This window comes from Podarcis cretensis (assembly GCF_951804945.1).
Source record: "Podarcis cretensis genome assembly, chromosome: 10".
Lineage (NCBI taxonomy): Eukaryota > Metazoa > Chordata > Lepidosauria > Squamata > Lacertidae > Podarcis > Podarcis cretensis.
This window is the reverse complement of record NC_137179.1, coordinates 347,239-374,760: the sequence shown is the minus strand read 5'-3', so window position 1 is coordinate 374,760 and position 27,522 is coordinate 347,239. Positions and strand designations below refer to the sequence as shown.

At 57.9% G+C, this 27,522-nt stretch overlaps 1 protein-coding gene and 1 long non-coding RNA gene across 3 annotated transcripts in view; one reads left to right on the top strand and one right to left on the bottom strand.

The window, feature by feature from the left end:
• PPP6R2 (protein phosphatase 6 regulatory subunit 2) overlaps positions 1-25,198 on the top strand; it is a 43,246-nt gene extending 18,048 nt beyond the window's left edge. The window contains exons 7-25 of one of the 2 annotated variants that reach the window (XM_079994475.1): positions 923-1,035; positions 1,617-1,730; positions 2,239-2,365; positions 3,031-3,183; positions 3,332-3,550; positions 3,975-4,039; positions 4,848-4,963; positions 6,194-6,279; positions 6,433-6,513; positions 7,837-7,934; positions 8,805-8,862; positions 9,423-9,550; positions 9,965-10,155; positions 11,229-11,391; positions 12,224-12,312; positions 13,165-13,375; positions 15,799-15,822; positions 20,232-20,420; positions 21,154-25,198. In XM_079994475.1, coding sequence (XP_079850601.1) covers positions 923-1,035; positions 1,617-1,730; positions 2,239-2,365; positions 3,031-3,183; positions 3,332-3,550; positions 3,975-4,039; positions 4,848-4,963; positions 6,194-6,279; positions 6,433-6,513; positions 7,837-7,934; positions 8,805-8,862; positions 9,423-9,550; positions 9,965-10,155; positions 11,229-11,391; positions 12,224-12,312; positions 13,165-13,375; positions 15,799-15,822; positions 20,232-20,420; positions 21,154-21,205 — 2,277 coding nt within the window. In that variant the 3' untranslated portion in view covers positions 21,206-25,198. The remainder of the gene's footprint in view (positions 1-922; positions 1,036-1,616; positions 1,731-2,238; positions 2,366-3,030; positions 3,184-3,331; positions 3,551-3,974; positions 4,040-4,847; positions 4,964-6,193; positions 6,280-6,432; positions 6,514-7,836; positions 7,935-8,804; positions 8,863-9,422; positions 9,551-9,964; positions 10,156-11,228; positions 11,392-12,223; positions 12,313-13,164; positions 13,376-15,798; positions 15,823-20,231; positions 20,421-21,153) is intronic. The other variant, XM_079994476.1, reaches the window with a different exon arrangement.
• LOC307226070 lies at positions 22,384-27,322 on the bottom strand. Its single transcript, XR_013843313.1, has 2 exons — positions 26,169-27,322; positions 22,384-26,135 (listed from the first exon to the last, which is right to left on the bottom strand). It is a non-coding gene; the product is annotated as an uncharacterized lncRNA (long non-coding RNA).
• Positions 27,323-27,522: the final 200 nt, after the last annotated feature.

Below are 27,522 nucleotides of genomic sequence, written 5' to 3'. Positions count from 1 at the left end.
GCCTCCTGTCCGCGGGGCTCTCCAGCTCTGTCTCTGAGAGCATCTTAGCAGAAACCCTTCCTTTGTTCTGCTTAAGCTTTTTTGCAGGGAGAACCTACCAAGACATCTTGCCAGTGAGCAGTGGGAGAGGGTGGGCAGGAAGCTCTGGGCAGTGCCAGTGTAGAATGGGCAGCTGTGGTGTCGATGCTTAATTGTGGAAAGGGAAAAAGGGCCTGAAAGGAAGAGAGTGGCTGCCTCCTGGGTCCCAGGCGGGGCCAGTCAGCACTGCCATTGCTGCTCTTCAGTGCTGGGAGGATGAGGGGCCAAGCAGTGCCCTGATTTCCCCCCACACCCTCCCCCCTCTGTGCCGTCTGGTCTGCTTCCCCCTGCGGGTGCTAAGTTTCAAAATTTCACACACCCATTAGCATCTCTTGTGGTCCACACAGTTTTGAGCCGCCCTATGGGAATCCTCTGATTTTGAGGCAGCCCAATCTGGGGTTATGTGCCTGTCCTTATAATAATAATTTATTTCTTATACCCCGCCCATCTGGCCGGGCCTCCCCAGCCACTCTGGGTGGCTCCCAACAGAATATTTAGAACATGATAAACCATCACACATTAAAAATTTCCCTTAGTGGAGCTTTTAAGCTGGGAGGTCAAGGGAGTGTGTTTATGTGTTAGGGCAGACCCACTCCTGGGCACAGAAGGCAGGCAGGAGTTCTTATCAAGCAGGACTTCCGTCTGGAACTCCTCACTTTTAGAGTCATTTCCTGCTGTGCTGCACCATCTTTACAGCTTTGGCCCAGAAGGGAAGCTCAGTCAAGAGGGGCCACTGGCCACCTCCCTCCATTCCCAGGGCTTTGGGGTTCTGCGTTGCTGTCAGCTGCCCGGCCCCCTTTTCTCTGAAGGCTTTGGCCAAGACTGACTCGTCTCCTGTTTGCAGAGGCAGTCCAACGCTTCCCAGACCTTGTGCGACATCATAAGGCTCAGCAGGGACCAGAGCAGCCAGTTCCAAGAGGTGGCTGAGCCCGACCCACTCCTGGCAGCTCTGGAGTCGTAAGTACAGCAGACAGAAGCCTGGGGGGGGGGGCTGGGAGCACCAGGGGCTGCTCTCAGCCGCTTTCTTGTGGATGTTCTTAAAAGGGTGTTGAGGTTTTCCTCAGCTGGACAGAGCAGGCAGGTGTCTCCTTGACTTTTTTTTAAAAAAAATATTATTTATACCCCGCCCATCTGGCTGATGAGGAGCACAGCTTCCAGAGGACTGGACCTGATTTGAGTCTCACAGCTCGGTTCCCTTCCTGTGGGGATGTTGGGTTCGAATCAGAGAACTGTAGAGTTGGAAGGGTCGCCAAGGGGCATCTCGTCCAATCTCCCACAATGCAGGAATCTCAGCTAAAGCAGTCATGGCAGATGGCCAGCCTCCATGTGACAGCCCTTCGGAGATTTTTTTTTAGAACGTTTATTAATTTTCCAATAAAAAAAGCCAATTAACATATCAAATCATAATCCAATAAAAATAAAAAACTAAAATTAAAAAAATCCATAGATGTTTGTTTGGGGAAAACATTGCTGCATCCTGACTTGTGGACTCGGGGGCCCCTTAAAAATGGCCTCTAACTTTTCCTTGGCGTTTCCAGGCAGGAATGTGTGGAGCAGCTTCTGAAGAACATGTTTGATGGGGAGCAGACGGAGAGCTGCCTTGTGAATGGGACTCAGGCTCTGTTGACGTTACTGGAGCCCAGGCGCACCAGGTAAGCTGGTTTGGGGCCGATCAGATGCATCGTAGCAGAGACTTCTTGGGCACCTGGCCAGGCGGTGGACGAATGCTTAATATGCGAGCCCAACTTATGCCTGATTTACTTAGATGATTTCAGCTTTGTGAGAGTGGCAGGAAAATAAGTAAATAAGCGGAGAGCTTTTGGGGAGGGAATAGTTGGAAGGAGCCGTCCAAGATCTTGCATGACCTGCCCAGAGCCTGGGAAGGAAGATGGAGGAAGCTATTTCTGCCTTGGGCTTTCCTGCTGCTGAAAGGGTTCTTAAGCCCTCCGTCTGGCTTATCCCCTGGGAAGGTTGTATGAGGCCTGTGGGAAGGTCATGGGAGGTCTGTGCAAGACCTCACATCTTGTGAGACATGCTGACAGTGGAGGGTCTGCTTCCCTTTGCGCTGGAGGAGCAGGCCCGTTTGTGTAGAGCTCTCCAACTCATGGGGTTTTGCTTGGTCCGAGTCTTGAGCCTGGTTTGCCTCTCTTCCCCCCGCAGTGTGGAGGGGCTGGTGGACTCTTTCTCTCAGGGATTCGAAAGGTCTTGCACTGTCAATAGCAGCATCCTGGGTGGCATTGAGCCGCGGCTGAAGGACTTCCACCAGCTGCTGCTGCACCCGCCCAAGGTAGGGAGAGTCTGTCCGTCCCCCCCCCCCCCGCTTCTCCTCAAACCCTTCTTCAATCTCCCCAGGAGGCTGTGTGTCTAAATTGTGGGTGTACGGTGTGTATCGGTGATGGTGGGATCTGTCAGATCCAGTTAGTACTTTGGTAATCAGGGGAAATCCAAGAAGCGTTGGGGGATTGGGAATCTATTTTGCTCAGACTTGAGCTTGGTTTGTGGAATTTTTAATTTTCACCAAGGAGACACTGTAGAGTAAAAGACCCAAAACGAAATGGTTTCTGTTATGGGATTAGAAGAGGACAGAATCTTTGAGGTGCATGGGACTCTTCTTCAGGTGGAAACCTGAAAGCTTGCATACTTCTGCAGCAGCTCAAATCAGTCCTATAAAAGCCACTGCCATCCCTGTTACGCATTTCTTGGGTGAAGGGCTGAGTGCAGGTTCTGTGCAGGCAGGCGGCTGCTTGGTCCTCCCAGAGGGGAGAGAGTGGCTTCTGCCTCCATCCAAAGCACCCTGTTAAGGATTCCTGCAGCTTTGAGCTCTGCTGTTCTAACCGCCAGCCCCATTGCTGTGGGGTGCGGGGCAGGGGACAGGAGGAGCTGAGGCTCTCTGGGGGGGACGTCATGTTGGTCTGTCCTGAGAAGCCCATTTTGTCTCTCTGCCGGCGGCAGGCGGCATCCATTCTGACAACCATCGGAGTCTTGGAAGAGCCGCTGGGCAATGCTCGCCTCCATGCCGCCCGCTTGGTCGCTGCCCTTCTGCACACCAACACGCCCAGCATCAACCAGGAGCTGTGCCGGCTCAACACCATGGAGCTGCTGCTGGTGAGAAGCACTTGGGGGGCAGGGCGGGGAGAGGTCGCTTGGCAGCAGAGGCTTCAGCTTGGCCTCCAGGGCTGTTCGGTGGGGGTGGAGGAAACACACTTCCGCCTTGGAAGAGCTTTGCTCACCGGTCTCCTTGATTTTGTTCCAGGACCTGTTTTTTAAGTACACGTGGAATAACTTTTTGCATTTCCAAGTGGAATTGTGCATCGCAGCGATCCTGGCGCATTCTGTGAATGAAGGCAAACTGGCCCCAAGCGAGGCGGAAGAGAAGGAGGCAGCGGATGGGAGCGCAGCCTCGGGGAACTCAGAAGCCCCAGAGAACAGCAGCAGCAGCAGCTGCCGTCCCGAGAACATCATGGTGACCCATGTAAGGAGGCTCATAAGCCCAGCCAGGACGGGCTTCCCCAAGCCCCATCCGCACAGCGCCTGCTGCCCTCGGAGCTTGTCTGCCTGCATCCAGGGCGAGTGGTTCAAGGCCCTGGGTCAGAACCCCCGTCTTGCCAAAGAGGGCGGCCAGAGCAGATGAGCCCGTTGGTGGCACCTCTCTTGGTTTCCTCCTGGCACCTCCTGGCCAGGCGGGAGGTCTGTGTTGCTGGGTGGGTTCAGTGGGGTGAGAGGCCCTGGGCGAGAGCGGGGCTGAGCCCTTGGAGAAATTGAGCTTTAGGGGTCTTGGGGGTGGAGAAGCCCCAGGCTGCTGTGATGGGGCTCAGGGTGGGGGGGCTGGCCCTAGTGCTGCCTCTGCTCTCAGGGATAGCCCTGATGTGCCTGTCCCCCCCCCTTTTTTCCTCCAGCTGTTCCAAAAGTGCTGCCTGGTCCAAAGGATACTGGATGCCTGGGAGACCAACGACAAAATGCAGTAAGGCTCTTTCCCTATTGCTGGGGTCTTGGCTCTGCATGCTCACCCAAAGAGCCCTGTCCCCCATGGCATTGGCAGGCCAGGGGGCAGGAGGTGGGGCAGCTGCCCTGCAATGCAAGACAGGCCCAGAAGTGTCCACACCAGCTGGCCACAGCCTCCTCAGCCGCAGGCGCTTGGGCTCGAGGGGGCCAGCAAGAAGGAGGCTGTGACATGCAAGCGGCCTTTGGTCACGGGCTGATCCCCACCTGGTGAGGGTCCCTTGGGTGGGTGCCTCACCTCTACGAGGCTAGCAAGGCCTTCTTGACACCCCTCAGTTCCTAACTAATAATGTGTCAGTGTTGATTCTGCCCTGGCTTAAGAGTGGCTGTCCAGGGTATTGTAGACTCTAAGAGCAGGCCTAGGCAAATTCGGCCCTCCAGATGTTTTGGGACTACAACTCCCATCATCCCTAGCTAACAGGACCAGTGGTCAGGGATGATTTGAGTTGTAGTCCCAAAACATCTGGAGGGCCGAGTTTGCCTAGGCCTGCTCTTAGAGTTGGAAGGAAACCCTGAGGGACATCTAGGCCAACCCCCTGCCCTGCAATACAGGAACCACCGACCTTCCAATTGGCAAGCCCAAGAGGCTCAGTGGTTTTGACCACGGCACCACCCACGGCTCCCTGTACCTTTGCCTTTTACAACACAGGAATCAGTAGACGATGAGGGGTGTAGAAATGTGATAAGTACTAGCAACACAAGTGGCTCAGGCAGCAGCTGGGGAGAGACCTTCCCAGCGTGGAGCCGCTCCTCACGGTTTATTTTTCCAGGGCAGAAGGCGGAATGAGGCGAGGCAACATGGGCCACCTGACGCGGATTGCCAACGCAGTAGTGCAGAATACGGAGAAGGGCCCCGTCCAGACCCAGATCAGCGACTTTGTCCGAGGTAGAAGGAGCCTCTGGCGTCTCGAGCCCCTTCTCTTCACAGAGCAGTCAGGCTGCCTGGCTGCTCCTCTGAGTGGGGGGGTCTGGGGAGGGTGGCTCCCAGGGGTGCAGTCAGGGCGCCTGAGGGTGCCCCCAGAGCTGCTGCCTCCAGAACAGAGGGAGCCCGGCTGCAAGGCCTTATCCGGGGGGCCCGTCTTGGATGCTGAGGCCGTGGGCTGTGCCTGCACCCACAGATGCCTTTGTCCTGCTGGTTTTCAAACAGCCCCACCCCCAATTTGGAGCAGTGTTTCCAGCCCCTTTCTGGCTGAGGGCCAGCCTGATGAGGGCGGTTGGCTCCTGCCCAAAGCTGCAAGTCCTGACGGGGCCCCAGGGTCATCTAGTCCAACCCCCTGCAATGCAAGAGCTGCAGCTCATGGATCCCTGGCAGATGCACCCCCCACAAGCCTCCTTCACAGCCTCCCTTGAAGCAGAGCCCACCCTCTTCTCCTTCACAGCCCCTTTCCCACAGGGGCTGCCGCCTGGCTCCTCTTTTCTCCTTGGTTTTGTTCCACTTTTCCCTTACCTGCCCTTTCGTCACCTGGGGCTCCTACTGGGAGGGTTTTTCTCGTGAGGGGCTCTGCAAACCCTTCAGAGGTGAAGAATGAGACAGGAATGTGTGGAGGGGGGGAGGATGGTGGAAACAGGTTCCAGGTTCTCTTAGCTAAGGAGCTTCATGGGGTGACAGTCTGAGGAGCTGGTTGTGGCCGGCAGAAGGGACCCCGTCCGTCCCTCTTGGCAGAGGGCAGCCTCAGGGGTTTGGAGGAAGGCCGGTGGCTCCTGCTTTGCCCAGAGGGCAGAGGAGCCCTTGCCATGTGTAGCAAGCGGGGTGAGCAGGAATGAGGGGGGGGGAGAGGGAGCAATGGGGCAGTGTCTGAGGGGGGAGGAGGCATGGGGAAGCGCTTTGGGGTCCCTTTCTCCTGGCTCTGGTGGGGGGGTAAAGCGACGTTCATTTGCTTCCTGACTCCGCCATCCACGTGACTTTAACACAAGGCTGAGCAGTGCTGTCGTCTTGTCCTGGGGCCCCAGCCCCATCCGGAGGGCTAGATAATGGGGGAGGGTCTCTGATAGTGGCCAGGCTGAGATTCCAGCCCCGTGTTGGCCAGGGATGCCCCACCCCCCGCCAGGAGCAGCACAGGGGTCTCCTCCACAGTCGGATCCCTAAGCCAGGCCTGCCTCTCCTTTTCCTTTGCAGGGCTGCCTGAGGATTGCAGAGGACGCTGGGAGAGCTTTGTGGAGGAGACCTTGATGGAGGCCAACCGGAGGAATACGGTCGACTTGGTGAGATTGCCCGGGGGCTGCTTGCCCTCCCCTCCCTTTGGAGCCTCTGTTTTGGGAGGGCTCTGAGGATACACTGAGCCGCCCTGTGCGGGGAAGCTGGTTGTGCCCCTGCCCTGCCGGCCGAGATGCTCACCTTGGTCCTCTCCTTTGCAGGTGAGCACACACCACCTCCACTCCTCCAGCGAGGACGAGGACGCGGAGGGAGCCTTCCCCAACGAGCTCTCTCTCCAGCAGGTGGGGTTCCTTCCAGGATGTCCTCTGGCTCTTGCTGTTACAGAGCTGTCCATTGGAGAGCCTGCTGCCGCCTGGCCAAGGGGGTTGGACCAGAAGACCCTCTGTGACCATTGGGCAGAGCTGTCTCTGAGGGCTGCCCAAGAGAATTGCTTGGGGGGCTTTGCAGCAAGGAGGCAGTGGAGGAGGCTCTTGCTCTGGGCATGTTTTCTCCCCGCTTACACCCAGGGGGGCCTGGGATGGTTCATATCATTGCTCTTTGTTGCATTCTCACCCAAGGAGCACAGGGTGGCGTATGGGGCTCTCTGCCCCCAGCCCACCCCGTCTCCTCATTTAAGCCGCACAGCAGCCCTGAGAGGGGGAGGGAGTGCCTGCCGTCGCCATCGTAGTTTCCTTTTTGGTGCTGGGTTGAAGTCTTTTGTAGCTGGCTCTGGCCTTGTCGTGAGAATGTGATGCTGTTAGCATTTTTCTTTGGCATTTTATTTTATGGCTCCGCTGTGTTTGGATTTATTATGAGTTTATCTCGGTTGTTTGGCTGTGTTTCCTGAAGAGCAGCTTGACTAAGAATAATACAGTAACGTACTTATTAACAGCAACAAAATGCCACACACCCAGAGCATCCCAATACAGGGCTTGGGCCTTCAGATGTCTGTGGAAGAAGGAAGTCTAATTCTCTCTCTCTGACATCTGATGGGAGGGTGTTACACATGGCGGGCGCCACTACCGAGAAGGCCCTACATAAACTGTGGCCCAAAGTGTGGCTTTTCCCACCTGGAAGGAAGCGCTTGGTCTTCCTCAGCCCAGGTGTTTCTCTGCAGCAGTCGCGGTGTCTGGGATTGGGACTGTCCTTGCGCTTCCGGCTCCCACTCTGCTTTACAGCATAAAAATCATCCCAGGTTGCTCCAATCCAGCTGTTCAAAGAGGCAGAAGCAGCACAGACAAGGTTTCTGAGGAGCACTAGAGCACCAGCCACTTGCTAGGCCCCAATGCTCACTGAAGTAACAATCGCTTTCAAGGTGGGGTGGAGGAGGACAAGGCAGGCCTCCCGTGGCAGGGAGTTCCACACCCTCAGTGTAGCTCCTCTCTCTGTGTCCTGCTTAGAAGCCACTCAGGAGAGGTGGTCTGTGAACATCTTGGCTCCAGCGAGGCGGGGGGGGGGGAGGCACTGAGCTTGAGCCGCCTCCTCCTGTTCAGCGGCCCTCTTTGAGGCCTGGCCAGCGCTGGTCACAAAGTGGCTGCCAAGCGCTGACTGGGGCAGGCAGGGGGCTCAGCGTCAGTGCTGTGTAGATGGTGCAATAGCTGTTCTCCCCACCTCTCCCCTGCCAGGCCTTCTCGGAGTACCAGATCCAGCAGATGACGGCCAACTTTGTGGATCAGTTTGGCTTCAACGATGAAGAGTTTTCTGACCAGGATGACAACATCAAGTGAGTGCCCCCTCTGCCCCCTTGGTCTTCACCCCACAAGCAGGTCAGTCACCCCGTCTGGGAAATGGAGCCAGGAAGCAGAGGGGCCTGAGGGAGGGGCTCCCCTCTCTGGCAGGGCGGGGCTTTCTCCGGGGGGCCACAGGGAACCCTGTGAGGGAGCACTTGAATCATTCACTCAGCCCTTCGTTCTGCTGTTTGTGGATCCCCTTTTGGCCCCCAGGAAAGGATGCTGTGCAGTTGGGGGGAGGCTGTCTGCAGGAAAGGGAAGTGGAGGGGCAGGCAGCTGCAGGGACCAGTCAGAGCTGAAGAGCCCCCCTTCCCCTTTGGGAAGCTTCTTTCTGAATGAAGACCTGGGTGAGGGGAGCAGCTTTGGGCGGAGATCCCTGCAACCCCTGCAGCCCCCCTTCTCTGCAAGCGCACGGGCAGGTTTGCTGGATAATGATGATAATAATAATAATAAATTTTATTTATACCCCGCCCTTCCCTGCCATGACCGGGCTCAGGGTGACTAACACCAAATATATGATACACTAAAAACAAAATCAAACAATTGATTAAAATACAGCTTAAAATTAAAACCAGGATGAAATTAAATGGCAGCCCACGAATCACACCCATAGGTTTGCCAGGGCCAGCTATCCATGCTGGTCCCCTATAAGCCAATACAAAAGGCGTCCTCGATGCCCGGCCTTTTCCCCAAGGAGCTCAGGACAGGCTCTGTGGGGCCTCCCTCTGCCCTCCATCCTCACAAAAGCCTGGTCTGGTCGGCCAGCCCATCCCCTCTGAAGAGCAGCTTCCTTGCTCGGGGTCCCTGAGGTGGGAGCTGCTTCCGGCCCCCTCCCAGTGGGCTTCTTTCTCCCTCTTTTCCAGCGCACCTTTTGATAGAATTGCGGAGATCAACTTCCACATTGATGCCGACGATGACAGTGTAAGCAGCTGGGCTGGGTGTGTTTGGGCATCTCCGTCTGTGTCGGTTGGGGGAGCCACTTTACGGGGCTCCTTGCTTGGCTTCACGGCCGTTCTCTTGCCATCTGCCCTGCCCCCAGTGCTGTTCAGCACCTCCAGTGAAGCCGCCAGGCCATGTTGCCGGGCGGTTGGGCTGCAGTGCCCCCAGCATGCGGGCATAACACACAGCAGTCCCTCTCCTTGCCACCTCACGAGGAGTCTGCTTGTGCAGCGCAGAGGGAATCTTCCCTGGGGAGGAGGCTGCTCCCTGGTGCCGCCTCTGTGAGGGCAGGAGGCCGTCATGGCACAGAGCGGGGAGAGGATGCACAGCATCCCACAATGCCCTCCCTTTGCTCAGTTCACATGCTTCCGCACCAGAGACTTGGGGCAGCCACTCTGGGGCCCCTGGCCGCCATCTCTGCTTGGCGCCTTCCTGGGCACTTGGACTGAGAGGCGCAGGCCCAGAGCTGGGCAGGCGACGACAGCGGTAGCTTCTCTGGAAGCCCCCAGAATCCTGACCCTCCGTCTCCCCCTTTACTGCAGCCCAACGCATCCCTGTTTGAGGCCTGCTGCAGCGAACGAATCCATCAGTTTGATGACAACGAGGAAGAGGAAGACATCTGGGAGGAGAAGGAAATCAGCTACACCGCCCAAGTCAAGTCCAGGACGCGGTAAGGGGGCTTGCCAAGGGGCAAGGGGATCATGGGGTTGTAGGGTTGGAAGGGGTCCCAGGGGTCATCTAGTCCAACCCCCCGTAATGCAGGAATCTCAACTACTAAAGCATCCATGACAGATCCAACCTCTGCCTAAAAATCTCCAGTAAATAGACTAAAAACAGGTTAAAATTCGTGTCAACTTTCTCAACCGAGGAGCTCACAGGATTATTCCTTCTGAAACAGGAAGCCCGTGGCTCACCTGGGTGGCCTGCTTCTGCGGGGGGGGGGGGGTCAGTTTAGAGGACCTTGAAGTGCGCCCCCCGGGCGTCCTGAGAGTGTCGGAGTGGGGGGCTGATCCCAGAACTTGCAGCGGCCAGCCCTGCCTCCCGGGGGCCTCATGGCTGCCTTGCCTTCCGTTCCTGCCTTCAGGTTTGGCATTTCTGGCGCGTCAGAGGGATCCTCCAAAAGCGACCTGGAGAACGGAGGCCACAATGGCAGCCCAGACTCTGGGGAGGAGGAGTTGGCCACTGTGCCACAGCCGTCCCCTCCTGCACACCATGCCGAGGGCAGCGGCGGCAGCCTCCCGGAGGGCAGAGGGGCAGCAGAGCCCCCTCCTGAAGGTAAGGGGTCTCTGAAGGAGCGGGGGGGGGGGCTGCCGACAAGGGACCTCTGCACAGCAGGTCTTTCTGGTGGATTTGGAGGGGCTGGCCAGCACCATCTCTTTTGGAATGCAGCACCCCAGGGTGCTCAGGGGGGTGAGAAGGAAAGCCTGCTGGAAAAGAAGACCGAGGCAGGGCAGCCCCTCCCCCTTGGTCGCCCAGTGGGGGGTGCAGGAGTGCCTGACTCCGCAGGACAAAAGCAGCTGCCCATGAGTGGCTCTCTGCTGGGCTGTGGGGCCACCTGGGCTTGGCCAAGAGCTGCTCCTGCAACCAGCGGCTTTGAGCAGCTGGGCTTCCCTCATTTTCATGAATGAAAGGTTTCTGTGCTGCTTTTTCTTTTCCAAAAGAATTGCCAAGTGCCTTACACTGTAGTAAACGGTAGCAGTTACTTCATTTGACAGTCAGGAATAAAAAGGCAGAAATCCTCACTAAAGCCTAGTAAAAACAAGGGTCAGAGGGCACCCAACTGAGCAGGGTGGTCTTCAGTTGGGGACAGAAGCACCCCACGGTGGGTGCCCACCTGATCTCCGCAGAGAGAGCATCCCACGTGGTGAGTGCCAGAGAAGGCCCTTTCCCCTCCCCACTAGAGGGAGCTCTCTAGCAGTCAAGAGGGTCCCATCCCCAGGCTCCCCTGGCTAACCTGCACACCAAGATGGGCGCTTTGAGGTTGGCTGGGCAGATAGGGCATCTTCCTTGGCCACAGGCTTTGCGGGCGTCGAAGCCCCCCTGAGTACCCAAGCTGCAGCTTCCAAGACCACCCTGAGGACAGCCTGGCCTCGGAGGATGTGTGACAGTCGCACAGCCCTTGTAAATTGGATAATATGAGCCCTGGTCTTGTCCTCTGCCCCATGGCAATAGCCGTGGCTGCTCCTTGTCTGAACGCAGCTGCTGAGTCCCTGCTGGCTGGTCCCCCCGTGTGGTTGTGATCTCCCCTCTCTGGCGGCTGAGCCAGGCTCCTCTGGGCACTTGCCGGCCTGTAGACACCTGGTGAAGGCTGGACTCAGAGGAACTGCTGACCGATTGCATCTCTGCAGGGTCTGGGTGGACGGCTGCCTTTGAGCCGGTGAACGCCAAGGCCCTGCCAGCGTGTGTGGCCATGGATGTCGGATCCAGCGTGTGGGACTCTGCCACCCCAGACACAAAGACCCCGGAAGAGAGAGGCTGGGCCAAGTTCACAGACTTCCAGCCCTTTTGCTGGTGAGTGAGCCGCAGCCGTCCTCCGGGACACAGATGAGCATGCGGAGCGGAGAATGGGAAACGTGCCTGATCAGGTCAAAGGTCTGTCTCCTCCAGTGCTTGGCCTCTGTCCGCAGCCAGACACTTGCTCCCCTTCCTTCCTTCCTTCCTTCCTTCCTTCCTTCCTTCCTTCCTTCTTGGAAGCTGCCAAGGCCGGCCAGAGGCCCTGGCCCGCCCTCTCTCCCTGCTGGTGCCCCCCCCCCCCGGCTTTAGGCAAGATCAGGGGTCGGCAAAATTTTCCAGCAGCGGGCCAGTCCACTGTTCCTCAGACCTTGTGGCGGGCTGGAGAAGTGACATGGGGGGGGGTGGCTGGAAGAAGAGGCAAGGAGCAAGCAGTCCTCCTCCCCAGCCGCTGCGCTTACCTTCCCAGGGGCTGCTTCTGCTTCTTGTGGGCAGGCAGAGCAAGCTCGTCCGCTCCGCTCTCCGTCCCACAGGAGCACCAGGGTGGCGGCGGGAGGAAGAGGCCGAGCAGTGGCTCTGCCAATCAAACGCTGTGCCTAGTTTACCTCAGCCAGGCGTGGGGACACCTCTGCCAATCAAATGCCACTGAGGCAAACCAGGCGCAGCATTTGAGTGGGAGAGCCGCCACCACTTGGCCTCTTCCCTCACCATCTCTGGGAGTCTCAGCTTCGTGGCAGGTTTTGGCTTCGCTGTGCGGGCCGGATTTCGGACCCAGGTGGGCCTGATCCGGCCTGGGGGCCTTAGTTTGCTGACCCCTTGGCAAGATCCTCTCGCACTGCAGCCCCGGTTCCAGCGCGAGAAACACCCCCCTTCAGCGCCATTTCCCTTCCAGCTCGGAGGCCGGCCCCAGGTGCAGTTCCCCCGTGGACACCGAGAGCAGTGATTTGGAAGGGAAGGCCAAACAAAGCCAGGACAAGAACTGTGAGTACTTCCTTCCCCCCCCCCCACCACGTGGAAGGGGGCCAACGGTGGGCAGTTAGCCCCTTTTCTCCCCCCTCACACTCACCCACAATCCTGGAACCCTTCTGCTTGCTCCCCGTTTCTTGGGGGAGGAGGAGGAGGCTGTGTCAGGGCATTGCCTGGAGCTAGGGGGGGCAACTGGTGGGGCTCATCTCCTGCGAGGGGGGAGGCGTTTGAGGGCAGCTCCCAGCCCTTTTCCCTGTGGGTGAGTGACCAGGGGAGGGGGCCTGGCCGTTTCTCCGGCCAGCCTCTATCCTTCCTCCCCACATCAAGAGGGGCACTTCACTCAGTCCAGCCAGCTGGTCACTCAGGACATCACCGCCGTCTCTTAAGATTGGGGTGTCCTGGGAGGCAGCAGAAAGCAGCAGCTCCCAGGCCCGATGGCAGAAGGCTTAGAGGGGCTTTGGGAGCAGAGGATTCTCATAGGGTTGAAAGAATAATGAAGGAAGGAGAGATCAGACTTGAGCCCAAGCCAACAGTTCCTTGGGTTGCTTTGGGGGCAGATAGCCAGCCCGAGCCCTGCCCCTGTGAGGTGCAGCTGCCTCTACAGAGCAGGGGCCAGAGTGCTCTCCATGGAAATGGCATTGCTGCAGTGCTGCTGGTCCTTCAGTCATCTGCAGAAATTTGAAGGCTTCCCAGCAAGTCAGAGGGTGGGCCTCATCCTGGCAGAGCCTGGGCTTCTGCCGCTCAGAGTCCAGGTGTTCCCCTTCTGGCAGAGTCTGTGCCTCAGAGGTCCTGCTGCCATGCAGCTGCTGCTCTGGCGTCCCAGGAGAGCCCTGCCGGGTGGGCCTCACACGCTCTCTCCCCCTCCAGTCAGCACTGCCTCTCCTTGCGTGTGGAACGTCTGCGTGGCACGGAAAGCGCCTCTGGTGGCCTCAGACAGCAGCTCCTCCGGCGGCTCAGACAGCGAGGAAGAGGAGGAGAAGGCGGCGGGTGTTGTCACGGAAACCATCAGCACGGGCTCAGGCCAGGAGACCATCAAGCTGACCATGGATGCCAAGAACGAGAAGGCGCTCTTTTCCAGGTGTGAGGGGAAAGCGGAGCAAAGGCCAGCGGAGGGTGTGTGTGTGTGTGTGTGTGTGTGTGTGTGTGTGTGTGTGTGTGAAGGCCAGCCGGCTCTGTGGTTGCAGGTCTTGGGCAGGCAGTGGGCCGTCAGGGAGCGCCCACCTCCAGCAGCTTGGGTGGGCCCTGCTGGTGCTGCTGTGCAGAGACCCCCAGGTGGGCAGTCTCTTTCTGGAGGGGATGCGGGACCCAGCAGGGGCTGGAAAAGGCTTGTGGTGCAGGAGGGCCTGGAGAGGCTGTGGTGCGTCACTTCCGCCCTTTCTCCCCAAAGGCTCTCTGGGCTGCAGGAGCCTCAGAGCAGTTGATGCTGTGCTGGTCCAGAGAGGAGGCGTAGAAAAGCCTCCCCTGCAATAGCTCCCCCCCCCCCGAATAGCTCCCTTTCCCCTGACGAAAGGCTTCTAGGGCTTCCTCTGACTCTCGCTCAGTTGCCCAGAAGCTCCCAGGTGTCCCAGGTGGGCCATTCCTGCCGTAAGGGGAAGCTGTGTGGCCAGGGTAGGGAAACCACCAACGGAGGCTTGTCTGATAATAACACCGAGTTCTCGTGGCCTGAGATTTTGTGGAGAAAATTGCACTTTGTCAGTGCTGCCTTCAACACTATTTATACAGAAAGAAAATGGGAACACATGGCAGCAAAAAGAACAAAGTAGAGGCTGCTTACAGCTTAAGATCAGAAAAATGATCGTTTTCAGGAATTCTGGAAACAGGATCATCCCAGGGCCGCCTCTGCCTGCTGCTTCTGCGTGGAAGGAAGGGCGCTGCTGTCGGGGGACAGAATATGCCCCGTGGGCAAATGAGCCAGAGGCCAGCGGTGTCAGCTCTTGTGTGGTAGTGTTCCCTAGCCCCAACCCTGGGTGGATGAGGGGCAGAGTTGGCGTCTTGGTTTGTTGCCGGATCTGGCCCCTGCAGTTGTGGCTTGGCTCTTGCTGGTGAGGATGTGGGGAGGGGGGGGGAGCTGCCTGTAAGCAAGATCAGCTCCAGGGCCCAAGGTGTGGGGCAGGGGCAGGTTTGGGGTGCAAATGCATGGGAAAGGCTTGAGGTCGTTGTTGACACGCTGGTTTTTGCTGCAGGCAAGAAAAAGTGGCATTTGCTCAGCTTCTCTGGGTGCCTTCCTGGGTGCCAGTGAGCTTCACTGAATCTCCTTTGTTGTCATTCCTTTGGGCTGTGTTTGCCTCCCTTGTGGCCTGCGAGGAGCAAGAGGGCAGGTGGAGGGAGGCTTCTGAGGGGGCACGACACCTGTTTCTTACCTGCTAAATTGGCTGTCAATGTTTCCCTTCCTTCTGATGCTGAAATTCCTACTTCTCTCGCAAAGGGGGGCTGTAGATGAGCAGAGGAGTAGCGCCCAACTCTTGAGGTCCAGCTTTGCTGCTCCCTGCCAGGAACTGGGGCAGGGGACTCAGACCGTGAGCAGTGGGGCTGGGGTTTGGGTGCAGGATCCTCTGCGGGGGCCACAAGGCCAGCAGGGGGCTTGGCACGGAGTGCTAGGTGTTTTCCAGGCGGTTGGCACCAGCGCATGAAGGGCGTCTTGCCAACGGGTGAGATTGCCCTGCCCCCCAGTCCCGACCCAAGTGCCAGCCCTGCCCCCTCAGCTGACCCACATAGGGGCCCCTGGCGAGTGGGGATGCAGGCTCAGAGAGTGCCCTCTCAGTGGAGATGGGGAAGAGTCTTGCCATGTGCTGCCAGGCCAAAGGTGGAACCAGCCCCTCCTTCACAAGAGCTCCTTGTCCTGTTGAGATGGCGTGTGAAATGTGTGTGGGGGGGTTGTGCTTGATTTATTTCAGGTGGCCGCTCCCCACCTGGACACCTGCTGTTATGGGGACCCTGAAGGGGGTCTGGGAGCGAGACTTCCGCTGTGGGGTTGGAGGGGGAAGGGTCCTGCAGCCAGTCAGCTAATTTCTGTGGCAGCCCCCTCCCTCACCCCCTTCCGTGTCTGCAGGAGATTCTACCAGTTGCTTCCCTGATCCCTTCCAGCAGGCTTCACCCAGGTGGGGTTTGGGGGGAGTCCATTTATGCAGTAGGACCTCCCTCTCTGGACTCCCTGTTCTGGGGCTCGCTCTGACCTTCCAGCCTTGGCAGAGGGTGGGGGCGTAAGTCCGGTTGCCAGAGTGGGTCCCGTTCCCTTGCCACAGCCTAGTGGACTCCTGCCGGGGGCTTTCCTGGTTGGGGGCTGTGTCAGCCCCTCCGCTTCCACTTCAGGGGGTGCTTTTGAGGTCTGGGACTGGCTGGTGGAGTCATTCTGGGTGCCCTAGTTGGGAGGGAGGGAGGGAGGGGTGATGAGTGGGGCCAACAGTGAGTAAGCGAGGAGGGTGGGCTGGTTTGGCAGCCATTTTTATCTTTCTCTCCCTTTCTCTCTCTGTGTCCTTCTTTCTTTTTGTGGGTCTTGCTCAGAATAATAAGGCCTGGCGCTGGAGGGTATGTATTCTGGCCCCCACGGCAGGGTTCCAAACATCCACTGGACAATGCACTTCTCCTGTGCACCCAGCTAGCCAAGGGGGCTTTTCCCTCACAGGTGCCCCCTCCCTCCCTGATTTAGCAGCCTCTTCCCCCTCTTCAGGGCTCGTTCTGCAAGGAGGAATTGCCCCTCCAAGAGGGAGAAGAGGCCTCTGCCCAGCCCCCCCAGGGACCCCCACCCCAGCTGCAGGGGGTGGAAGGGGGAGCCTCCAAGGTGTGGGTCCCCCAAGCAGGACCTGTCCCCCCTCCTCTGCAATGCTGGCTGGAAGCTGCCCTGTTGGGGGCGCTCTTTGCATAGGGAGCACATCACCCTGGGGAACAAGGCAACCTGGCAGCAGGCAAATTTCTTTCCAAGTTAAAACCCCAACTTTTCAAAAATCCAAAGAGCAGCCTTTTTGTACCTGGGGTTGGAGTGGAAGGGGACCAGGCCCCCGGCTCAGCCAGCTTCTCCCTTGGTGGATGCAGGGAGCGTGTGAGATGGGCAGGATCCTGTGCCCCACCCCACAGCCCTGTGAGCCCCACAGCAATGCTTCTCCCAGGAGCCTTCAGACCTCTCGGTCTACCGGGAGCAGCGGCTCAGCGTGAGAGGAGCTCGCGGCTCTCCTGTGGCCGATGCACATGACCCCCCCCCCCTCGGCCTTGGAGGAATTGCCCTGCAGAAGGGGGACCCTGAAGGAGGAGACTGAGGTTTCTTGGTGTCAGTCCAGGTCTTGGCTGCTGGACTCCTGGCTGTGTTTCCTGCGTGTTCTGGAGCAGCCCCTGCCCCCTCCCCACTTTATACATCTCTGCCTGAACCCCCATTGCTGCTGCTGCTGCTTTCCTTGGCTGAGAGACTCAGGAACTGAATCAGGAGGCAGGCAGGGGCTGCTGGGGCTGCCCTGCTCTGTCTAGATGGCAGCGGCATTGCACCAGTAATGGGCTGAGAGGCTTCATTGCTGGCCAGGAGGCTGCTCTGAGCCACCCTCTCCCTCCAGAAGAAAGGTGTGGGGCCCCCCTTGCACGCCTCGAGGCCTCTGCTCAGCTGCACTGCACCCCTTTTTGAGCAGAAGTTTGCCAGGGCCCTTGGCTGGAGCAGCAGGGATCGTCTGGCAGGGAGGAGCGCAGGAGGGGGCCTGGCCGCTGGCCCCTCACAGCCTCCCCTTGGCTGCTGCAGGAAGTATTTAGCCCCAGCTTCTCATTGGCCTGAGAGCAGTGGCACTGCATTGTCCCTGTGGATGTTTAGGGCTCTCCTGGGGGGGCGCTGCTTTCTATGGCTGCTCCTCATGGACCCTGCATGGCTTGGGGCTTCCTCCTTTCCCCCACCCCCAAGCATGCCCCCCAGCATGATGCCAGGTGCCCCCCCACCTGTCTGCCCGCCCCAGCCCTGCCACTAACTGAGCCTGCTTGCCAGAGCACCTTCCGCAGATCCTTTGCCCACTAACCCAGCTGGGAGGCCTCCCTCTGCAAGATCTGGCGCTCCCAGCCCCACTGCAGTCTGCTTGAGCGGCTGGGCTCAGTTTCTCCTGCCATCCAGGAGCGGCTCCAGAGCCTGACGTGAAAGTGCAGAAGCTTCTCCACTGGGGTTTGGAAAAGCAGCTCTCACTGGGAACCTGGGAAGCTGTGTGGCTTGGCATGGCTGCTGTTTGCATCCAGGCTGTGTTCTCTGTGTGGCTTTTGGGGTGTATGCCCAGGGACTGCCCCCCACCCCGTCTCTGCTGGAGCCTGAGGCCGTGTGTGTTTGGCATCTAGTATGGCTGAGGTGTTGTGGAGTCAGCTCCTCTCCGCCTCTTCCCCAGACAGATCAGTTTTTCATGCTCCTTTTGCGGAGCGGGGATCCTTTACTTATCCATTTAGCAAGCGGCATCAGAAAGACCCCTCAGGCCAGGGTGGGAGCAAACCTTTTCTCACCGCCGCCTCCTGCCCGACCTTGGCCCTGAGAGCTGCCAGGGCACCTGCCAGAGGAATGGCCTGTTGGCCGCTCTCTGGTGAGCTGTGGCCTCCCGACAGCACCACCAGCAGCAGCAGGAAGGCCATTTTGTTCCATCTTCCCAGAGGAAGGAGAGGCATCAGATGAAGCAGCTGCTCCTGTTGTCCTTCAGCTGTGCCAAGCCTGAGGCAGCTAGAGCGTCACCCGGGCACCACTCAGAGCCACTTGGGAGTGTTCCTCTTGCCCGTGGGCCTGCGGGGTGGGAGGCGGCCATTGCTGCTCCTCTGGGCTGCCCCGTTGGGGGCCCTGCCAGGGCTCTCCCTCCCAGAGGCGAGCAGGGGGAGGGAAGCCTCTTGCTGCAGGAGGGAGTTTCCTTTGGTGGAAGAATTGGGCTCTGGTTTCCAGCCAAGGGGGTGATGCAGCTGGAGGGAAGGGAAAGCAAAACCTGGCCCCCCTGGCACAGCACTGGCAGCAGGCGGGGCCTGGGAGGAGGTGGCCCCATTCTCCTCCTCAGGGCTGAATGGCATTTACTCCTCAAAGCATCACTTTCTTTGAAGAAGTCTTTACCACGTACATTTTTATACTGATAGATACATATATAGAGAGAGGGGGGGTTACCTAAAAACAATGGGTGGCATTCAGGCAGTGTTCAAAATTGACCAGGCACATTTTACTCCTGGCCATTGGCTGCTTGCGACCAAGTGAAGATGCCTGGGTGCCGGATTGGCGCCTGATGTCTCCACGATCTGGGGATCCCTGGATCTGGACTGTTTTCACACACTAAGACCACATCCTGTAGAATTCTATCAGTTGTATTTTATCTGCACAATCAGAATGAATTTCAGGAACCAAAAAGCCATATTGAAAAATACAACTTTTGCACCATCTGGTACAAATAGGACAACTAGGCACCCCATTTTGGCGCCTAACCCCAGTGTAAGGAGCTATTTGGCGCCCGGCTTGTATTCAGGTAAGACCTGTTGAAATCAGTGAGGCTGCCTTGGCTCGGTTCCTTGATTTCCGTGGGCCTTCTCTGAATGCCACCCAGCAGAAATGCCGCAACGTTCAAGACGGTGTTCTGAAAACTAGAGCAAAGTAAGATACAAACCAAATACAAAAGCAGCCCTCTCTCACCATTAATCTGAGCCGTCTGCCTCTCCTTGCACGGCCACCTGCTGCCTCTGCCTCTCCCTTCTCCCCCTCAGGTGGGGCTTCCCAGGGAGGGAGGTGCTGCCCCCCGGGAGCAGGAGGAAGAGGAGGCTGCCTGCCTTCTGCCTTGTCCCCTGCTGACTATCTGCTGCCCCCCTTGCCAGGGGCTCACTTGGTGCAAGGCAGGCAGAAAGCCACATAGGGCATGGCTTGGCAGGTGGAGAGCCCCCTCCCCATCCCTGTATGCCCTGCTGTGTTTGGACCTGTCCTAGGGACTTTTTTGGGGGGGAGACACAGGTCTCCTTGTGAGTTGCTGCAACGCAGGCAGCGGGGTGGGAATCTGCTCTGCCTGCTTGAAGGCTTCCCTCTCAGTCCCGCCTGGGGAAGCAGCTTCCACTGCTGCCAATCCTGGTGTGGTGCTGGGTGAAGGAAGCGTGGCGCTCGGGGGGGGGGCATCTGCTCCAGGGACCCCCCCTCGAAAATAGCAGCACCCCCCAAGCTTTCCTCTTCGTGCTCTTCAGCCTTAAACTAGGGCAGGTTGAAGCAATCCCGTCAGAATGGTCTGCTGGGTTGCTGTGCTGGCGGCCGGGGGTCCTGCCCTATTGTTTATGGCTTGGGGTCTGCAAGTGGGGGGCAGAGCTGCTGAGCATGTTGGGGGGCTGGTGAGGCAAAGCTCCTCATGAGCGCAGGATAGGGCAGCCCTGAGGGGGCAGCAGCTGCTCCTCCAAACGCTGCTTTGCATCAAGGTTTTGACCAGGGGCTCAGAAAGTGGGGAGAGCCACCCAGAGTCTGGGGGTTGGGGGGGGGGGTTCAAATGCCAGGAAGGGGGGCAGGTTGGATCGGGACGGGCCAGAGCAGAGGAGAGGGTGGGATCCTGCCTTAGTGCGCTCCCTCCAATCCCCAATGCCTCAGGAGGAGCCTCAGCTGGTGTTGAGCATCTCTGGCTTCTGTGGGAGGGCAGGCACGCCCCCCCCTCCTGTGTGGAGACCCTGAGCCCCCTCAAAATCCCCCTTTCAGCCCAGGGCAGGCTTGTGTGTGGGGTCTGGACATGCTTTCTGTGGGGAGTAGGGGGATGTGTGTGTATGCAGTTCTACCTGATGGAGCCCTGATGCGTTTGGAACTCCCAACGCTGCCTGGGACCGGGATTTGGGGGCCCCCTTTCAGGGCTTCCGTTCTGGCAGGCGGTTGGGCCTCTTCCCCCCTTGTGTTGCTGGGTGTTTGGCCCTTTGCGGCTGGTGCAGCATCAGGTCTGCTTCCTCCCAGGAGGGACCCCCTTGGGGGCTGTTTAATGTGAGCTTCCATTCTCTCCCTACAGCATGGGGGGCTCCCAGGTCGCAGACAAGCCGCCCAGCACCGTGGAGACTGGACCCCCCCAGCCCTTGAGCAGCAGTAGCAGCAGTGCCGCCACCAGCCTGCCGCCTGAGGGTCTCCTGCCGGGTTCTCCTGCCCCTGCTGCTGCCCCTGCTGCTGCTGCTGGCGCCAGCCCAGAGGCCAAGAGAGACAGGTGAGGGAGGGTGTTGGCCGCTGTGCCATCTTTGGGTCTTCCCTGGCTGGGGGTGGGGGCTGCTGCAGAGAGCCTGCCAGCCTGGGGTGTTGTGTCTGCAGGGACCAAGTCACAGGAGCCATGAGAGTGTCTTGCCTGGCAAAGAGGGGAGCTGCTCTTGCTTACTACTTACTGTCCTTTATGCCATCGGGTCAAAGCGTTGTAGAGTTGGACGGGCCCCAAAGGGCCATGTAGTCTAACCCCTTGCTATGCTGGAGAAGCATTTATAAACTACTTAGTGTTTCAAAAATCTCCTAAGGAACAAAAGCAGTCATTAAAACCAAACCAAAAAACTCTAAAATGAAAAAACCTGAAGGTATATAAAAGCAAGAGAAAATCAGAGGATCCAGGCAGGCCTTAGTCTGATGGCTCAGTGGAAGCCTGGGCAGAAGCTACTAATCCTAAGATTCTGTGGGGAGAAGCTGCTTCCTCCCCCCACAAGGCTCCCCCACAAGGTGCTCTGGCTGGGCAGATGAAGGGGGCCTGGTTTGAGTCCCTGCTGAGGCAGGCTGCCCCCCTCCTGGCCCCGGGCCCCACCTCCCTGGCAGGTGCCCAATGCAGCCAGGCCCTCCGGGGCAGAGTGCGTGCCGTGGGCATCCTTTGGCGAAGCTTCTCCTGGCCCTCTGGCTTAGCCTCTCTGGGCGCCTGCCTGCCGGCCAGCCCCTCACGCCTCCCCCTCTCCCCCTCTCTGCAGGAAAGAGGAGCCGCTGCCGGGAGGAGAGCCCACCTTGAACGGTCCGGCCTGACAGACTGCCTGGGCCCAGGCGGTGGGGATGCAGCTGGCCCTCCTTCGGACAACCTAACTTAATTTTGAATCACAAATGCTGCGTTGTCGAGAGGACTGGCGCTGGAGAGCCGAGGTGCCGCGTCGGGGTGGCCACCCTGTTCCAAGAGGAGGCCCTCCCTGGGCGGATGACATGTAGCACTGGCCAGGGGCCGCCCGGGCGTCCTGCCGCCTCCTCCTGCCCCGCAGCCCCCCTGGCGCACTCTCTGGGGAGGGTGTCCTGCCCCCCTTGTCTTCTTGCTTCCAGGATCCAGCTTCTCTTCTGGAGGGCAAACGCTGCTCTGCGGACTCTGCCCTGGGCCTGGCAGGGCTGGCGCTGGACGGCCTGGGACAGCCTTTTGTTTAGCAATAATGCCTTACCGGAAGCGCTGGCTGGCGAGAGGAGGCAGGAGGGTCCCGGAGGCAGCGGCCGGAAGGCAGTGTCGTCTTGCCACACTGTTTTTCTTACTGTTTCAGGGAACGAGGCCCTGGGAACCTCTGCTCGGCCTTGTCCACTCTCCTTCCGGAGGCGCCACACCAGCCCCTGGGATTGGGGCCGCTGGTGCTGGGCTCCGGGGGAGGGAGCAGCCTCCCCACAGAAGGAACTGGAGCCGGGCATCTCCGGAGGGTCAGACAGGCTCCTGGAAGCGGGTGGGCTTCCCCGGATGGGCTCCGCTCTGACTTGGTTTTGTTTTGTAATGTTCTTAATGGATGCAGGAATTGCAACACTTTGCACTTTGAATCTTGCCAGCCTTGGAGGTTGGAGGCGGCGGCTCCCCTCTGGCTGGGCTCCTGTTGCTGCTGCCAAGGGGAGGGAGAGGCTTGGCCCAATGGCTGCTCTTGCCGGGGGGGGGGGTGTCCTTCCTCCTTCTCCCAGCCATGGCAGAAGCTGGCACCTGCCCTGTGCCCTGGCTGCGCCCTGGGAGGGGACTTAGGAACCGCCTTCAGCCAGGGGGCAGCTGGGGGGGGGGGCAGCCACTCTCCGTATATCTTCACGGCCGTTTGCTGGTTGCCAGTAACAGCTGAGCTGGAAAATCAGGCACTGGGGAGACCCTGGGACTGACAGAAGCAGCTTCTAGACTCATTTAAAGGTCTGGCTCTGCCATCATTCTGGTGGATCTTTCCCCTCAACAAAAAAACAAGAAACCACCAACAATTTGCTTTTTGAAATACTGTCTGTAAAATGTTGGACTGTGACGCTCCCTTATTCTGCACATTGTTAAATATTTCTATTGAGGCCAAGGGCGGCTTCCTCTGCTTCTTCAGCCGCTCTAATTTGGGCTTCTGTGACATCAGGGCACCTGGGCCATCGTCTCCTGGGGGGGGGGGAAGAGTTCTGGGAGGGGGCACCCCCCTCCCCATGTAGCTCAGCCTTTCCATCTGGGGGTCGGGGGTCAACCAAATGCAGTTGGATTCCCTTTCTGTAAAAACCAGGCTGTGGCTACATGGGAAATCCTGCGAGGTGTCCTGGTCTCCTCCTCTCAAAAAGTGCTGAGGAAGAGGTTTGGAAATGGGCCCCCAAACCGAGTCTTTTTGGGGGAGGGGCTGCCCCTGAATAGGGAGGCGATTCCATCTAGCAACTGTGGCCAAGCCCAGGGGAGCAAGAGGCCTCTGGCTTTGCTGCTCCTGCTGCTGCCTTTAGAGAGGCCCTGAAGAGGAGAATGGGGGGGGGGGTCCTAGCACCCCACCAGGAGTCAGCATGGCCAGTGGTCATCCAGGGGGGTCAGCTGTGGCCCAGCACAGACTCCCTGCCTGCAGCTTGCAGGAAGGGCTTCCACAGAGTGGGGGGGGGGAGGCCATTATTCCAGCCTGTTAGTGGGTGCAGCTTCTCTGGAGCCTGAGGACTGACTTCCCCATCCTTCTTGCTCTCTGGTTGCTTTGCTTTTTGCTGCCGCCCCCACCTTCCTTGTGGAATGAAGGCTACAGGGAGGGACACGGTTGGGTTCTGCCCCCCTCCCCCTAGATCCGGGCGGCCCAACTCTTCATCCCAAGTGGGCCACCAGAGTACGTCAACGTGGAACCTGTGGACTGCACACTGCCTTGTCGCTTGGGGTGGGGGGAAGCGAGGCCAAAATTTGAGGGGGGTCCCATCACTTTTGCTCCCTTCCCAAATCCAGCCAAGCCAGGCAACAGGCTTTGGGGAGGAGGCATGAGGCTCTGGCAGGGTCCTAGAGCGCTCCCCCCTCCCTCCCAAAGCAGAGAATGTACTAAGGAGGCTTTGGGAAGGAGGGAGAGGACTCTGGGACCCTGTCAGAGCGCCATGCTGCTTTCCCAAAGCCCATCACCTCACTTACCTGGCTTTGGGAAGGCGCATGAGGGCTACCAAAGGGCCACATGCCTTGGACCATCCTGCCCTAGAGTGCTGCTCTCGTGTGCCAGGTTTGGGGCTGAAAAGTCAAGCTGAACAAAGTTTTCCCTGCATTTCCCTGCGAGGGAGACTTTGGGAAGGGGTCTCCTGAGCCAGGCATGCGCCCCTGTGGCATCTCCCTTGCCAGTCCAAGGGCCTCCTGCCCAAAGCACCCTCTGCCAGCAAGGGATGGGGAGTTTGAGCCCTGGGGTGTTGGTGCGGTGGTGGCAGCAGCACCCTGGCGGTTGATTGGAGAGCAACAAGGCCAGAGGTCAAGGCTGGTCCCTGGGCCTTGCTCTCCCCATTGAGATGCACCTGCAGGGCTCACAGAACAAGGCATCCCTCAGCATCTGCGCAGCCAGGGGGTGTGGGGGAGATGTAGAGCGGAGCCGAAACCCAGTGGCAGGGGCCACGCTGGCCTGAGAGGAGCTTGCTCCTGGCCTGCAGCCAGCCGGCTGGCCCCTGAACACTCCCCTCCCACAGGGCAGCCCATTTTCTTCCTCCGTTAATAGTGCCCCCCCCCCTCGCACAGCAAGGCCAGGGCTGTGGAGAGTCACATGCCTTTGCCCAGCACTGAATAGTTGTGGCATCCAGCATGTTCCAAATGTCCTTTGAGCAGAAACTCACATGGTGGATTGAAGCTGGAGAAGGAGGTGGGCAGAGGCAGTAAGAAAGAGACACTCGTGTCTTCAGAGCATGAGCAGAGAGCCAGACCAAGACACACCCATTATCAGTGGTCAGCTTGGTGGCAGCGGGAATCTGTCTCATCTTAAGTTCTGGACTTGGCATAAGTTTGCAGTTGCAGCAACAAGCAGTTGCCTGGTAGGTTGACAGCTTCCTGAGTTGGAAGAGACCCAAGGCTCATCCAGTCCAACCCCCCACAATGCAGGAATCACAGTTAAAGCACCTGACAGGCGGCCACCCAACCTCTGCTTTCCAACCTCCAAGGAAGGACAGCTGAGGTGGACTTCTGCTGTTTTCCCTACGCATGAACTGCCTTGCCGTGAACCCCCTGGAAGGTCAGACTTCCCCCCTGAGGATTGATGGCATCTCCGAGCCCAACTGCCTGGTGGCAGTAGAAGGGTCTTGCTCCGAGACCTTTTCTCCGGGGCAGGAAATCCTGTTGGTGTTTGCTCTGCCTTCCCTGCCCATCTGCTCTCTTGAGCTCCCTGTGGCTTCTCCAAGAACTTCCACTCTGTGTTTACTTCCACTCTGTGACCTCCTTTACCCACAGCCCTGCTCTGGAGGGGGGGCTCGTTGTCTTCAAGGGCACAGGGATCAGGCTGAGAGGCGTCAGCCCATCTCCCTGCGTACAGCCCACCTTGCAAGGTGAGCGGTGGGCAGCCCAGCTCTGCCAGGTGGTCTGGGCAGGGGGCTGGCTAGGCTGCTGAATGGTGCAGGGCCTGGGCTGCTTCAGCAGCGGAAGCGCCGCTAAGGGGGGAGAGCTTAGAATCACGGCTGCTGAGCGAGGCAACCCACCTTCTCCCTGTAGCCATGGCCACTTCCGCAACTGCCAAATTTAAACCCACCTTTTCAAGGTCCTAATCCACAGATTTGCAGCTGGAGCTATTACGACAGGATCTGTTGCAACTTTTTACAAAAGCGGTCTATAAAACGAAATGAAATGTCTTCTGCCTGAAGTCTTCTTTCTTTGCTGTCCTGTTTATTGTTCCGCCAGTTCAAGCTTTGGGGTCTGCCTGCCTTGGCTGCAGCGGCTCAGCCAAGGCGATGTCTCTGGAGGGTCTTTCACCCCAGCTCAGCCAGAGCTGCTTGGTCCATCTTGTTTTTGCCAGAAGAGAGAGAGAGATGGGGGCACTGCAGCCCCTCAGGGAAACCGGTGCCGCCCCCTCCCCCCCTTGTGGATTTATTCCCCATTTGGAAAATGGAAACAGAAGCAGAATGAACATTTCATGGAAAACAGCCGGCCCACATGCCAGCCTCAGGCTCCCCCTCTCTTCTCCATCCAAGGCCATTCCCACCCACCCCGCAGAGTTGTCCCCAACTGCAGCTGCCCCCTGTGTGCCACTTCACCACCTGGCTCCCTTGGTGTTTGATGCCCCGTGGTTGGAGGGCAAAGAAGGCCGCTCCCCCCATGTCCACTCAGGCAGGGGAAAGTTTTCTGAGAGGAAGCCTCCAGCCCAGCAGAAAAGCTCCCAAGAGGATGCGGAAAGGATTTTTTTGAGGCGTAAGTATCACTTTCAAATTTAAAACACTTTGAAAATTATTTGTATCAGAAGCTAGGGAGACCATGTGGCTGTTCCCTCCCTTTTTTTGTCAGGAACAGCCTTTACCGCAATGTCCTGCCCTTTGGTCTTGAGAGGCAGCAGTTGAAGCATAATCCCTCAGCTTGGCTGTGAGTCTCTGAGATGCCTTGCTGGAAGGCAGGAGAGAGTCTTTGTGTGCTTTGTTTTTAAAGCATAGCCTGTTTTTTACCATGTAGGTCTGAAAGTTGGCGTCTGTCTCAGGAGACAATGGAGGAGGCCCTTTGGAGGTGAAGTCAAACTTGGAGGGTAGCAACACCTGCTGTGGCTGGAGAGACCGACTTGGGAGAGATGTTTAGTTGCAGCTGGGCAGATGAAGGCGGCCGGTTGTGCTGCACATGGGCATTTCTTGTCTCTGCGCTTGTCCCAAAGTCTGGAAATGGCATACAAATATATAAAACAAGCAATTTTTTGGAAGGCCTCCTTGATGGTGGCAGCTGCCCTGTGGAACACCCTCCAGTCAGATGTTGGGGAAAGAAACAACTCTACAACTTGTAAAAGACAGCTGAAGGCAGCCCTATATGGGGAAGTTTTTAATGCCTCATTGTGTTGGAAGCTGCCCAGAGTGACTGGGTACAAATATCGTTATTCTGTGCTAAATTAAGCGCTTTACAAAGGAAGGCTTAACCATGACAGTCAAGCCAGCTGGGCAATTTGCAGCTGCTGGTGTTCTGGGGCCGGTTGAGGCTGTGCTGTGCTCTTTGCCCTGGAACCACCCCAGCGTGCCGCTGGGACCACTGAGGCTCCCCGGAACCTCCAGCCGTTTGGGGTCAAGGGAGGTGGGGGGCGAGGAGCTGGGGGTGCAGCAGAGTCAGGCAAGCTGCAAGCACTGCATCTTCTCCACCAGGCAGTTTTTGCAGCAGGACAGGGACAGGAAGGGTGGACAAGGTACCCTAGATGACCCCATGAGGGCCCCTTGGGCTGCCTGACATGGGCCATCCTGGGCCAGTGAGGCAGCTGACAAGGAAGGCTTGTCTTCCTCCCGCCCCCCCCCCCCCCAGGCTCTGGGGGCAAAGCGGAGTGCAGCACCTGGGCTATATCCCCAAAGGGGGGCACCATGGCGAGGTGTCCTAGTGCTGGTCTGTCGCGTGGGGCAACCTTTCCAGGAGGCAGAAGGGCCCCAAGCCCCACCTGAGACACAAAAATAGCGGGCTGCTTTAGTAAGTGGCTTGAGGGACCTTAATGGTCCTGCTAGGTTCCCCCGTCAGAGGGGAAAAGAAAAGAGAAGGCAGTCGGACATATAAAAAGACAAGGCAGGTTCTTACGTCTCTGATCATTTTTTAAGCAAAGAAAGGAGAAACACCCCCCCCCCAAAAAAAAAGTGTTCGGCTTTTATAAGTTTTATATTTCCTGTGCAGCAGTAATAAATCAGACTCTACAAATGTCAATAGAACGTATACAAACATCAATGATGCACCACAAAATTAGGAGGGGTGATAGGTTAAGCAACATTTTATCAAGCGAGGCATCCTGTGAAAAACAGGCCTCACACATTTTGTTGGGTTTTTTTCTAAAATAATATTTATTAAGAGTTTAAAGATTACAAAAAGAAAGAAAAAGAATTAAACAAATCAACATAATAAAATACAAAAACAAAAACACTGCATAAACACTACAATATGGCCTCCATATTGAGTTTTTTCTGTGCCTCAGGAAAATAAATTAATGTTGAACCATAAAATAACAGATCAG